The 13688-nt window shown below is 57.6% G+C and overlaps 1 protein-coding gene across 3 annotated transcripts in view; it reads left to right on the forward strand.

Moving 5' to 3' along the window:
• Nucleotides 1-13452, forward strand: part of CNTFR (ciliary neurotrophic factor receptor) — a 37703-nt gene extending 24251 nt beyond the window's left edge. For all 3 annotated transcript variants that reach the window (XM_072959229.1, XM_031676634.2, XM_072959228.1), the window contains 7 exons: nt 94-327; nt 6825-6942; nt 7116-7282; nt 8418-8581; nt 12011-12191; nt 12548-12716; nt 12807-13452. In XM_072959229.1, the coding sequence (XP_072815330.1) occupies nt 94-327; nt 6825-6942; nt 7116-7282; nt 8418-8581; nt 12011-12191; nt 12548-12716; nt 12807 (1034 nt within the window). In that variant the 3' untranslated portion in view covers nt 12808-13452. The remainder of the gene's footprint in view (nt 1-93; nt 328-6824; nt 6943-7115; nt 7283-8417; nt 8582-12010; nt 12192-12547; nt 12717-12806) is intronic.
• The last annotated feature ends 236 nt before the right edge of the window (nt 13453-13688 follow it).

Genomic DNA, 13688 nt, shown 5'->3' on the forward strand with positions numbered 1-13688 from the left:
CTCACAGGTTCTCATCCATGCACGTTCACCTGGGGGCGCTGGGCAGGGCTGTGACCTGTGACTTTTGCTTTGTGCCTTCCCCGCCCCCAACAGAGACACCCCATGTGCAGTACGAACGCCTGGGCTCAGATGTGACTCTGCCGTGTGGGACAGCAAACTGGGATGCAGCTGTGACGTGGCGGGTGAATGGGACAGACCTGGCCCCTGACCTGCTCAACGGCTCTCAGCTTGTGCTCCGTGGCCTGGAACTGGGCCACAGCGGTCTCTACGCCTGTTTCCACCGTGACTCATGGCACCTGCGCCACCAAGTCCTCCTACACGTGGGCTGTAAGTGTTTCTCTCCCAAGCCCTCATTTGACCTTCCATTTCCCTCAAGGGGGTTGTTAATGAGGCCCAGACCCTTGGCCCAGGTCAAGTCCCCTTCCTGGTGGTGGTGGGGATGGCTGCAGCGCCCTCTGATCCCATCCTGTTCTGCTCTTCTGACCTCTAAGCCCAGTCTCACCCACTGAGTCCAGACCCCTGCGCATTGCATTTGTATCCCACCCACACCGGAGGTCTCTGAGATCCTGAAATCCTGTTCCCTGTGACAAGATGGGCAGAGGAGGGCTGGCAGGGCATGGCCCATCTGGGGCCTGGTGGGGAAGAATCCTAGGGTCACAGCTCTGAGCTGGAGTGGCCTCACTCCACTGTGTGCTCTCACAGGGGCTGGGTTTGAGGGTCTTAGGGAAGAAAACGGGGTATATGGTAATGTAGGTATAGGTATGGGCACTCCAGGATGCCCCAGGGAAGAAGGAAGACTTCCTGGAGTAGGTGGCACATAGAGACTTGGAGAATTTGGAAGATACATTGAAAAAGTTGTTTCTGGCAGAGAGCTAAGGGGGACCATAGGCCCCTCAACACTGAGAGGGCATGAAAAGGCCACTTGGCTTGGTATAAATGGCAGAAGGGAACTAAAGGAGGGGATGGGACAGATCATGATCCTAGAAGCTTGGGAGTGACATGATCAAGGTCATGTTGTTAAAAGATCCCTCACATTGTGTTGAAGAGGGGCAGGTGGATGGGGCAAAGCCAGGGCAGGAAGGAGGCTGTTGCTGGGATGTTGGAGAGATGGTGGGGACCTAGGACCGTGTTGGGGAAGTTGAGAGGGGGTGACTGGACCTCCAGGGGTTGGTGATGGATTGGAGGTAGGGAGGACAGGAGAGTAGAGACTAGGAGGAGTCGAGACAGCTAGCAGTTCCAATCACTGCAAGAGACAAAGTGAGAGGGTCCGTTGGAGAAGGTGACGTGTTCTGTTTGTGCAGTGTCTCTGTTTGAGTTTCCCTACAATCAGATCCCAAGATGAGAATTCGCAAGCAAGTAGTGTATTTGGCAGGCAACAGAAACATCATGAGGGAATGGGAAAGTGATAGAAAAAGGAAGTGAAATTAGTCAATAGAGGAAGTTATCTAGCCATTGCTACTGGGCAGCTGGAACTTAACCCCCTAGGGGAACTCTGGGAGCCCAGACGGAACATGTGCCTTGGCATTCTCCTGCCGGTGGCGGGGAGAGGGAGCTCAGATGCCTGCACTAAGGGTTGGGGGTGGGGATGCTTTAATTCCCCAGCACTTTTGGCCCAATGCCCCGGCAGGCAATGCAGGTTTCGGTGGCCAAAGAAAGCTCTTAGGCAAATAACTGCGGTCAGCGGGTATGGGTGAGGGATCTGCGGCACTGCCATCCGCTATGGACATGTTGGGTTGGGGTCCCTGGGGGACAACCAGGAGCTGATGGCTGATAGCCAGTGGATCTGAGAGTCTGGGACTTGGGGAGAGGGCTGTGCTGGAAGTGGGAATTTGGGATTTGAGGGCGTTGTCAGTATTAATTCCTTGGGAGGGGGTGAGATGGCCAAGGGGGAGATTGTGGGATGAGGAGAGAAGAGGACCCAGCACCAAGCCCTGAAGACCGTTACTGTGTAAGGGGTTGACGGAAGAAACGAGCCCCATAAACAGATGAGGGAGCAGAAGGAGCCAGCAGGAAGGTAGAAGGAAGAGCAGGTGAGTGTGATTCAGAAGCGGGGTTTGGAGAAGTCGGGATGGCGAGGTTGTTGGTGTTACTGAGGGTTGGCTGGGCCCTCACTCAGCCAGAGGCACCCACTGACAGAATAAATACTCTGAAAATAGTTTCATTTCTTTTCTTCCTGCACCAAACTCTCAAGCTTCTCTGGCCTCATCCGATTTGGATGGTGCCCCTCACCATACGAGGATGGTTTCCTTACTCCCTGGGAGCTGCTGAGGGGAGGAGACGCTTGAGGGACCCTGGGGCAGGCCCTCTCCCCATTGTCAGGAGATTGGTGTGGCCCCGCGGGGAATCTTAGGCTGGAAGGCTGCTCAGGGTCCTCCACAAAAACACTGGCTCATCAGTGGGGCTAGAGGAGGGGTGAAAGCATGTTTTGGGATATTCCTTTCCCCACAGAAAAAGCCTTTGTATGTGCTGAAACCGAGAGATGGCAGTCATAACAAAACGTCTTAATTGCAAGCCAGGGGTGGAGTGATCCCTGTCGGCCAGCTTGAGAAATGCAGGACCAGCCGAGCGGCGTCCTCCCTGGCCCACCACAGGGTGCATTAGAAGTGGACCGCTCAGCCTAGCCCTGGGCCCATACATGGAGGGAAAGGCCATGGAAGAAGGACGAGGCCAACTTGGCACAAGTCACCCACACCCTTGTCTTCTCAGTCTGAGTCCCAGAAGTCCTTAGGCTGGACAAGGCTGGCTGTGATGTCTGAGCCTTGGTGACCCTGGGCCCTCATTCCTGATGACTTGATTTTCTTTGAGAGGTCATTGGAAGGGAATTGGGTCTATAAGTGATGTCTGTAGCCATACCCACAGGACATGCCCACAGCTGCCCTTTGTGACCAGAGCCCGGACCTTTTATGTATATGGTGCTGACCGCTCCCTAGGCCTCGCCTGTCAGAGAACTGCCCATGAATTGGCAGTAGCATTAGTAACAGGTACTTATCTCTCATTGCCTTGTTTCCTTCTAAAGAGTTGGTCAGAGGAACAGGGGACATTAATCATGATTGTTTCAGTCACTTTATATTAGTAACAAGAGACTGGGTTTGGCAACACTCAATATCAAATTATCCTTCTCGCCAGCACTCAGAGAACAGGACAGAGTTACCCCTGATTTGTGGGTCATTCAAACCAAGAATTATTTAATATTTATCCTAAACATACAAAATTTTCACGTCTCTATTTCCAAGGGAAGCTGATCATAAAAATATTCTGCTGAAAGTCCCCTTAACCAGGCTGGTCCCTGAACTGCTTTCTCCTGACCCGCCTTCCTGCCCTCAGGTGGACGGTCACAATTAGCTCTAAGGAGGCCCCTACCCAGGGTGAAGAAAGGACCCCCAACTTAGACACTGTTGATTCAGTGTGATTCTGATTTTGAGCTAAAATAAATCAGAGCTTAACTGACTGATTTTAGATAGACAGTTCCTCGTCCAGTTTTAAAGTGTTTGTATTTGATTGGTCAGGACGGAAACTCCAGACCCTCATGGGTCAGCACTGCTTCCCCCCAGCCCTGTTTTGGTGGGAAAGGAAAGAGCAGCCTGTGTTTGAAGAAGAACTGGCGTGAAGAGATGGGTGGAAGGTGGGCATTTGGGAGTCCAGAAGTTGGGGTGCCTCGAGGGATGTCATGAGCTAAGGTTGGGACAGGACATGGGCCCCGAATGCCAGGCAGGAGGAGGAGTGTGGGTGGGGCCTGGGCAGGGCTGGAGCTAGAAGGGTCACCCCGCCCCGCCGGCCTGATCTGGCCTGGCCAGGGGTGTGGGCAGCCTGCCCCTCCTCCTCTCAGAGCCGATGGGCAGACCTCGTGCGTGCCGGGGGCTCCAGCCCAGGCGGGCTGGCGAGATGAGAGGAAAAACATGCGGTTTGATGGGCTGGACATGGAAAAACAAGCCAATTAGGAGGAAAACAAACAAACCCTGGGCCAGCGCGGGTACACGCACGCATGCACACACGGCCCTGCGTGGGACACAGGGACACCCTGCCACAGGCTGAGGCTGTCACTTGGGCATCTCAGGAGCCCCCATGGGGACAACTCTGGAAGTGTGGGCATCCAGGAGCATGCCTGCATGTGATTATGACACGTGTGCATATGGGCTTTGCCCACACACAGCCTCTCACACGGTGTTCAGCTCATATGTGTGAACACACTTGGAATTCTGGGCACTTTCCCACACCTGCAATTTGAAAAATACATTCAGGCTTAAGTTCGTCTCATACCCAGTGTGTCAGGTATGTAGTCCTGCCGTCGCTGTTTCACACATGGTGATGCATTTACACACTTTCGCACAGAGGACCTCTGCCACACGGCCCCACATGTACAGACAGTCCCGGAGTCAAACAGCCTCGCCCTGAGTCACACACGGATGCAGTCATCCAGTCACACATGGCCAGTCGCAGTTAGGCGCCTGCCCAGAGCCCCAGTCACACACATGCAGCCTCTCCAAATTATACACACAGCCTCACAATCGCAATCTCTTAAAGTCAGCTTCTCCCCTGACTTGCAGCACACTCACAACAGGCCTCCTAAATTGCACACTGTCCCACAACCTCACACTTGGTCGCTCGCTGCACTCCCACCTCCACCCACCCGGCCCCTCAGCTGGGCTCCAGCTGCAGCAAGTCGCTCCTTTTCTTCCTTTTCTTTGTTTTTCTTTCCTCCTTTTCCCTCTGAGAAACCTGGTCCCTGTCAGGAAACCCAAGCCCTTCCCTCCTCAGGGCCCAGGGCCAGGCAGGAGTAGCCAGATGACAGACAAAGCTGGGCCTGGTCCCCCGGCCCCCCATGACCTGCCCAGTCAGAGAGGGCAACTGGTTTAGATGGGAGGCTGGTCTGAGAGGGGAGGATGGTCAGAGGGGAGTGGAGGAAACTGGTCAGTGGGGAGGCTGGCCGGGGGAGGGGGCTGGCCTGTGAGTCCAGTGCCATGGCCCGCCCTGCCCTCGGAAGAGTCCGAGGCAGCAGGGAGCTGACTCTGCAGGCTTCAGTCCCCCCCCCCCCACCAGCGCCCTTCTCCTTTGAAGCCGGGGGTCAGGGAGGGTGGTGGCGGGAGGGGCAGTGGAGGCTTCTTAGCCGACCTCGGAATGTCCTTTCCTCCTGGGGTGGCTGCCAACTCTGGCCTGGCCCACAGGCCCCCACAAGGCACTTCCTGTGTCCTTGGCCGCCCCCCACCCCACCCCCACGCCTCTGTGCCCCTGGGCAGAGAGGGAAGGGATACGAGAGGCACACAGGATGAACGTGGAGCAGACATAAGATGGACACGGGGCCAGGAAGGCTTCCCAGGGGAGGCAGATGGCAGTGGGCAGAATTCAGGTGGACCCCTGTGGAGGCTCGGCTGGGCTCCAGCTCTCCCCTGCAAGCCTGGGGCTGGAGCCCCCTCTGCCCACAGCGTCGCCCACTCCACCTGCCACACTCAAGCTTCCCTGAGTGCCTCCCTGACCCCCTCGTCTCTCCTGCTGCAAAGCCAGATTGGGCCCTGGGGGTTCGGCCCCAATGCAGACATACTTCACATATACTGGACACGTACACAGTCACACAGAGTCACTCACAGTCACGTGCATGCTGTGGATGAAAGCCCACAGTTCCTTCCCCAAGTGTCACCACGGCCACTCAGCAAAGCAGAAACATACACTCCCCTTCACCGTCCCTGGCTTATTGAGCTGCCCCCCTCCCATTTCCTGTCCACCTGTCAGGCAGGGGGTGGGGTGGGGGGGCACAGGAGGGAGGTGTCAGTGTCCCCGGAGCCACAGATGGACATTCCTTGCCTGGGTCAGATCACAGAAGCTGCCTCCTTCCAGGAGCCTGAGCTGGCTGTCCTCACGCCTTACCCAATGCCCAAGGGTCGGACAGCTGGACTAAGTGCTCGCAGCAGCAAAACGAGTGTGGTTAGATAGCAGAGAGGACTTCCCAAGTATGTGTGCATGGTCATGTAGGTAGGTATTCCCATTCTGCGGTTTAGTACCAACCAGCTCTAGCTTGCTGTGTGACCTCAGGCAGGTCCCCATCCCTCTCTGGGCTTCCCCAGTTCCCAGAGTAAAGGCAGCCGCTGACCATGTAAAGGGCTCCTTAAAGGGTCTGTGATGGAGAAGCTGGGGGCTGGGACTGAGGTGAGGTACACACCAAGGGAGCACACAGTCACTCAGAGACATGTGCTCTGAGAGCCACACACAGACACTCCTGCATATGTCCCCACATTCCATCCCATGTCACTCATTCACGTCACGCACAGATACACACACAACACATATACGCATGTGAACAGCCACCCAGTGCTGCTGTTCCCATGGAGCCACCAGCCCTGTCCTCGTGCTTCCCATTCTCTCCGGAGGGAAAGCCTGGGATGTCTCTCCTCCAGGGAGTGCACCCTGCTCACCCCACCAGCCAGAGGGCACAGTCAAGACCCCCCTCGGCCTCTTGCACAGTCCTGCTCTGGAAATGGACGCAATGTGGCAGGAGATGTGGGGCTGGGGCCGCTTCCCCCAGACATCACCTCCATCCTGTGATTGATGAGCTGAGGCCCGCAGCCCCCTGCTCCCCACAGTTCCCGCCTTCATGGAGCAGGTGGGGGCGCTCCCTCTCCATACGTCCCTTGTTTTTCTTTAATTAAACATCTGGCTCTCTGTGGCCTGGGAAGCCTCAGACCCTCGCTGACAGCCCGCCCTCCCCCCCAACCTCTGGCATTGCTGATGGGTTGAAGGGGGAGAGCTGAGGTTCTGGGGCCCACCTGTCCCTGCACCAGTGCAAGGGACTGGGGACTCCAGGAATGACCTGACCGTGTTGTCCTCACCCCCAGTGCCCCCGAGGGAGCCCGTGCTCAGCTGCCGCTCCAACACTTACCCCAAGGGCTTCTACTGCAGCTGGCATCTGCCTGCTCCCACCTACATCCCCAACACCTTCAATGTGACTGTACTGTGAGTAGACGCGCCTGTGACCCGGTTCCAACCCTGATCTCTGACCTCTCCCCCCAGCCCCTCCGTGCCCTCTGTCCAGACTCTAGCCCAGCCTTGGGCTTGACCTTCCCCCAACCTCTGCCCTACCTGCCCCTTGATGTTGGTAACAGTGCCTGGGCTTCACCCCTCTCCAGGCATGGCTCCAAAATTATGGTCTGTGAGAAGGACCCAGCCCTCAAGAACCGCTGCCACATCCGCTACATGCACCTGTTCTCCACCGTCAAGTACAAGGTCTCCATAAGTGTCAGTAATGCCCTGGGCCACAACGCCACCGCCATCACCTTCGACGAGTTCACCATTGGTGCGTGGAAGGGGTGGAAAATCCCTGCGGCATATGCCAGTGGGAGTGTGAGCAGATGTTTGCCAGAGGTGTATGTGAGCATTGGTGGCAATGTTCACCTGAGTGCACTGGTATATGTGGCATGGTATATTAACGTGTCCATGTACACATGGCATGTATATACCTGTGAACATTTTAGTGAGTGTCCTTTACCTGCAGGGGCCGAGAGACCTCTCCAGCAGCTCTCCCCATCGTCTCTCTGGCTCCCAGAGCATGCAGGAGGGGGAGGGGGGCAGGCTGGGCCAGACCCTTGTGCAGCTGCAGCCTCCACCCCCCCATGCTAATGGCTTCCTTACGGCCTGTGATGAATGAGGTGTCAGAACAGGAGACAGGACTGGGACAGATACTGCCTTCTCCCCAACCCCCATCCCAGCCAGACCCTCTGCCTGCCCCTGCCCCATCCCAGCCAGACCCTCTGCCTGCCCCTGCCCCTGCCCCATCCCAGCCAGACCCTCTGCCTCCCCCTGCCCCATCCCAGCCAGACCCCTTGCCTGCCCCATCCCATCCCACTCCATGGCTGAGTCCCCAGCCAGACTGTTTCTACATGAGTGGGCCCTGGAATGTTCCCGTCAGATCCTCAGCCTACTTCCTACCCGAATCTGTACCACCTGTGGGCTGTCTTTTAATCTTGACCCACAGAGCAGCTTCAAACTCAGATTCTTTAAAGAGAGGATGTGTCCAAGTTGGGAAGTGGAAAAGCTGCGGTGAAAAGCCAGGCTTGCGGGGAGTGTATGAGGCCGGAGGGAGTGGTCCCGGTGATGATGGGGTGATGGTAGAGAAGGATGGAGGCTTAGTAGTTGGGATGCTGGTCATCATGAGGATGGGGTTGGGATGACGGGATGAAATTTATGATGCTGAGATCATGAGCTGGTGACAGTGACTACAGTGACAGTCATTGGTGATGACAGGAATGTGAAAGGTGGAGTAATGAGATGGCCGTTAGTGGTGGTTGCCAGAACTGACAACAGAGAAGAGCGATGGCGACCATGGTGGTGATGATGATTGACGATGTGCATTGGTTGACGGTGGCTGGGGTTGACAAAGTGGGGTTGTTCTCAGAGATCAGTGTGGTAATGAACCTGTGTTTACTAAACAGTGAAGCCTGACCCTCCAGAAAACGTGGTAGCCCGGCCAGTGCCCAGCAACCCTCGCCGGCTAGAGGTGACATGGCAGACCCCCTCAACTTGGCCTGACCCTGAGTCCTTTCCTCTCAAGTTCTTTCTGCGCTATCGACCCCTCATCCTGGACCAGTGGCAGCATGTGAGTGCCCTCCCTTGCCCTGCCCAGATCCCGAGAGCCTGAATCAGAGCCACACGGCATGGGAGGTCCTCATATCCCTACTGCTATAGCTGCTCCAATGTGAGCATGAGGGCAGTCAGAGAGGCTTTCTTGGGGAAGAAGGGGCCAGGTGGGCCTGGAAGGATGGATGCAGCTGAAGGAAATGTCCTGATCGAAGGCCCTTAGGGGTTCCCAGTGACCCTCATTAGGGCATTGGGAACACATCTATCTCTGTGGCTCCCCAGGGCAGTGGAGAGAAATGCAAGGAGGCAGATGGCAGGCAGGGCAGGCAATGTTTCTCTTTTCTTACATCTGGCTCTCAGCCCTGATCAGACATCTCCCTCTTACACTCTGGGCCTGTGCTGGGCCCAAGGGGCAGGATAGTCCCTGTCGTCAAGGGCTCACAGATGGGAGCAGGGGGTCAGAATCAGGCAGTGGAGTCAAGCTTCGTCCAGGGTGTGATCTCAGGCCATGACTAGTGTCATGGCTCCAAAGTCAAGTCTAGCTTAGAGGTCAACTTAAAGTTATGGATCAGAAGGTGGTATGGGCCAGGAACCGAGCAGTGGAAGAGGGTGGTATGGGGTCAGGCTGTGGTCTGGAATGTTGATCAAGCTACAATAGAGAGCTCTGGGGAGCAGCCAGGGGTTTGGGGCAGACTTGGGTTTCTCTCTCCTTGCGAACCCTGGGGCCCATAGGGTTGTGGGTGCTGTGTGGCCTCTGAGGTCTGTGGGCTTGGACTGGGGCTGGGAGGGTGCTCCCCAGGGCAACCCAAGTTGGCACCCAGGGTCAACCTGTTTCCCCCTCAAGTCCACCAGGTTCCAGCCCCACCTCCTCATGCCCCTCTCCAGGCTGGTCTTTAAAGTGCGTAATTCGATTCTAGGGCGCCTGTCCTGGTTGCAGGCCTGGCCCCAACAAAGGCTGCTCATATGTTCCCTGACAGAGTCCGGAGTCCCTCCCGCCTGGCTAGCTGCCCGCGACTAATGCATTGCTAATAACCAGGGTCTAGTTTCACAAGCCCCCCTCCCCTGCTAACGAGCTACAGGCAGCAGCCCTGCGCGTCGCGGCGCACACGCCTTGCAGTGGACCTGGCACACTGCCCACCACACACACACACGGGAACATGCACGCACACACGTGGTCCCCAGCAGGAACCATGATCCCTACATGCCTGTGACTAACATGCCAAGACCACATCCTGGCACGCACCATGGGCAGAACTGACCTCCACACTTACATGGGCAAAGCAAAATACACGGGCTCCGTGTCAAGAACATGCCTGGCCTGTGGCACATGTTAGCCCTGTTCCGTGTCACATTGGCATTGGGGTTGGCTAGATTTATGGCTCTTTTGAACTTGTATTTTGCTCTAAACAGAATCTACTCTCCCTGATCCTTAATCTTGGAGAGAGGCAGGTGTATGATTGGGAGGGAGTGTGGAGGGGAGAGCGGAAAACATCACTTGGATTTTCAGGAGGAAGTGAGAGAGGCAGGCCAGAAGTTGCACAGGAATGGGCACCGTGAGGCCTGACAGGGGCTGTCTCGGTATGCATGGGGGAGCGAGTGCTGGGCGAGCCTGGGTTCCCTGCATCTTCTGCTGTGGGCCTAACTCAGCAGGAAGGCCTCGAGGGCATGTTTGACATCTGCTGCCGCAGACTGGATGGAGGATGCCTCAGCAAGGCAGATGCCAGCAACCAGGGAATTCCTGCCAGTTGTGGAGCCATTCTTTTAAGGGGGTGGATTAAGAGATTAGTGACAACCTAGGAAGAAAGGCGCAGGCCTAGGAGATGTAGCTTCCGGGAGAGCATTGGGCTCCTAGACCACATTCCTGGAGGTATGGTTGCCCACTGTAAGTCCACCAATGATGTGCTAATTTGATCTGCTCCCCATGGCTCTCTCATTTTGGGGAAAGATAGATGTGGAGATCTGGGGGACAGAATCCAAGAAGGGGCCGGTGGCCAAATCCTGGCAAGAGGGAGAAGGAGCCGAATGAGCTGGGGTTGCTCAGCCAGAGGGGGTCTTTGCAGAGCCAAAGGGAACTGGGGGCCGGAGGTGGAACTGGGCCCCACCTCCAGGAGTGGAGGGCCTCTGGGGCCCACTGATCTTCCAGGGCTGGTAGGAGGACTTCCTGAGCCCAGGTCTGGGCCCAGAAGGGCTCTCACCCTGACCCTGGCCTGTAGCACTACCTTCCACCTCAGGGCCACAGACCTTGGGGGGATGGGGAGAGTTTCCTACTCCACTGGGACCCAGCCGCACATACGTGGATACACATACACACGTACATGTGCTCACAGCCTGTCTGGTCAGGTAGCCCAGACCCTGGTTTTCTTGGGGGAAGACTGGAACAGGGACCAAAAAGCCCTGAAGCCAGACGTGGCCCACAGCGGCCCCTCCTCCGCCCCTGCCGGCTGCCCCTGTTTACGAGGCGGCTTAATGAGGCAGCGGGTGCCGCTGAGATGAACCAGAGCCCAGCCTGGGCCTGGGAGGGGCGCCGGACAGGCAGGCCAGCCTGGAGGCTGGGGGGAGACCAGCAGGATGGAGCTGGCCGGGGCGGGGCTGGGGGCAGTGGCGATGCTTCCAGGAGGAAATGGAGCAGCTGTCTCCTGTCCTGCCGCCCCGGGAGCTGCCCCCTCCCTGCCCCTTTTCCTCCTCAGGCAGGGCGATAACCGCAGTGAGGCCTTCCTGAGGGGGAGGCCCAGCTGGGGCCAGGCTGGTGGGTGCGCTGGGCATCTGGGAGCCCAGGCTCTGAGCCGGAACCCATGATGATGACAGAGCTGGCTGAAGTCTGCTCGGTGCTTACCATGTGCCTGGGTCCTCATTACAACCCTGTGGGAGAGATCGTTAACGCCATTTTACAGATGAGGACCGCAAGGCATGTGGAAGTTAAGTAACTTAGTCACCTAGCTAGTAGGGGATGGAGCCAAAATTTGGACTCAGGCAGCCTGGCTCCCTGTCTGTGTTTGTAACCTTCCCTCTAAACTGCTTCTTGATGGGGTGGGAGATGGCAGCTCAACACCATTCCTTCTCTCACCCCATTACTCTTGTCCCCTCCAGCTGGACTCAGGCTAGGGTCAGTGAGAGAGCTGCGGTGACAGCAAGGTGGAGACACTGGGGCCAAGTCCTCCTTATTCTCCCCTCAGGGTGCTTCCAATCTCCTTAAAGACAGATGATCCTCACTCAGGACTGTCTTCCCTCCCTGGGGGGTCTCCTTCCTGAGATGTCTTTACTCTCCTGTGGGAATATTCTCAATGTCCGTGTGTGCCCCCTCACCCACCACGGAAGTCTTCATCCCCTCCAGGAGTGTTTTCAGTCCTCTCTCCCCACAAGTGTTCCCACTTCTTCCGGGGGGGCCTCACTGCCCTGACCCCCAGAGTCCATCTGCCCGTATTTCCCCCACCCCACCATCTGGCTGCAGGTGGAGCTGTCGGACGGCACAGCGCACACCATCACAGACGCCTACGCGGGGAAGGAGTACATCATCCAGGTGGCGGCCAAGGACAATGAGATCGGGACCTGGAGTGACTGGAGCGTGGCTGCCCATGCCACGCCCTGGACTGAGGAGCCACGACACCTCACCACCGAGGCCCAGGCCCCCGGTGAGCCCGCCCCCTGCGCTCCCTCCAGCTCCTCTTGGCACTTGGAGCCTCTGCGCCAGGGGTCTCCACACTCTGTATGGCTGCCACACTCCCATTGGTCTGTCCAGCACCTGCTGTTCCTGGTCCTTGCTGTCTGGACATTGTTGGTCGGGACCAGGGTATGTGTGGGACTTGGGGAAGCAGGATCTGCCGGATAGGTGAGGCAGGGCAAGTCTGAGAGAGGAGGCAGGGACTGTCTGATGGGGGAGGCAGCACCAGTCTGACACAGGAAGCAGGAACGGTGTGCCTCATGAAGCCCCCGACCTGGGTGGGACTCTGGCTCTGGCCCTGCCCTGAGTTTCCCCCATGTTCCCCAGAGACCACGACCAGCACCACCAGCTCACTGGCCCCCCCGCCTACCACGAAGATCTGTGACCCTGGGGAGCTGGGCAGCGGTGGAGGGCCCTCAGCACCCCTCTTCATCAGTGTCCCTGTCACTCTGGCCCTGGCTGCCGCTGCCGCCACTGCCAGCAGTCTCCTGATCTGGTAAGTCGAATGAGGCTGGGCAGCCGGGGGGAGCCTGAGGGGCCCCCACTCCACCCTCGTCCCTCACAGCACCCTGCCCTGTCTCCCCAGAGCCCGGCATCCCGTGAGGACATGCCAGCGCACCTGCAGAGGAGCAAGAGGCCGGCACTGAGCCCGAAGACCCCGGTTTCTATTTTGCACACGGGCAGGAGGACCTTCTGCATTCTCTTCAGACACAATTTGTAGAGACCCCGGCAGGCCCGGGCCTGCCGCCCCCAGCCCTGCCACACCATGCTGCCCCTCCTCCCTTCCTCAGGGAAGGGGGCTGTGCAGCTAACCCACCCACCAAAGACCCCCCCATCCCGAACCTGCCCCCTCGGGCTGGACCCTCCAATGCCAGCGACTCCCAGGAGCCCTTGGGGGGCCTGAGGGGAGCCCCTCACATCCATCATTTCTCCTCCTGCCCCAGCCTCCTGTCTGTCCCAGGGTCTCTGTTGCCACCATCAGATTATAAGCTCCTGATGCTGGGGGGGCCCAGCCATCCCCCTCCCCCCAGTGTCCACACTTTTCAGTCCCCCACCTCTGCCCCTATTTTGTACGACCCTCCCCTTTTCCTCCTCCTTCCCCACAGTATTTAATGCCCTGTCAGTCCCTTCTAGTCTGACTCAATGGTAACTTGCTGTATTTGAATTTTTTATAGATGTATATACAGGGGTGGGGGGTGGGGGAGTTCTCATTAAACGTCACCATTTCATGAGTCCTCGGAACAGACCCACTTTGGGAGGGTAGCCCGCCTCCCAGGATTCCTCCCCGGATTCCTCCCCTTCCAGGCCTGGAGGAGGAAAGGAACTGGGGTTGGAGAGAGTCACCTCTCTCCAGAGAGGTGGGGGAGGCAGTTCTGCTCTCAGGCAGCTGTGTCTGGGGATGAGGCTTTCAGCGTCTTTGGAGGGTAGGACGCCCTGGAGGCCAGGGCCAGAGCTGTTGGGGGATGAG

Source organism: Vicugna pacos, chromosome 4 (assembly GCF_048564905.1).
Source record: "Vicugna pacos chromosome 4, VicPac4, whole genome shotgun sequence".
Taxonomy (NCBI): domain Eukaryota; kingdom Metazoa; phylum Chordata; class Mammalia; order Artiodactyla; family Camelidae; genus Vicugna; species Vicugna pacos.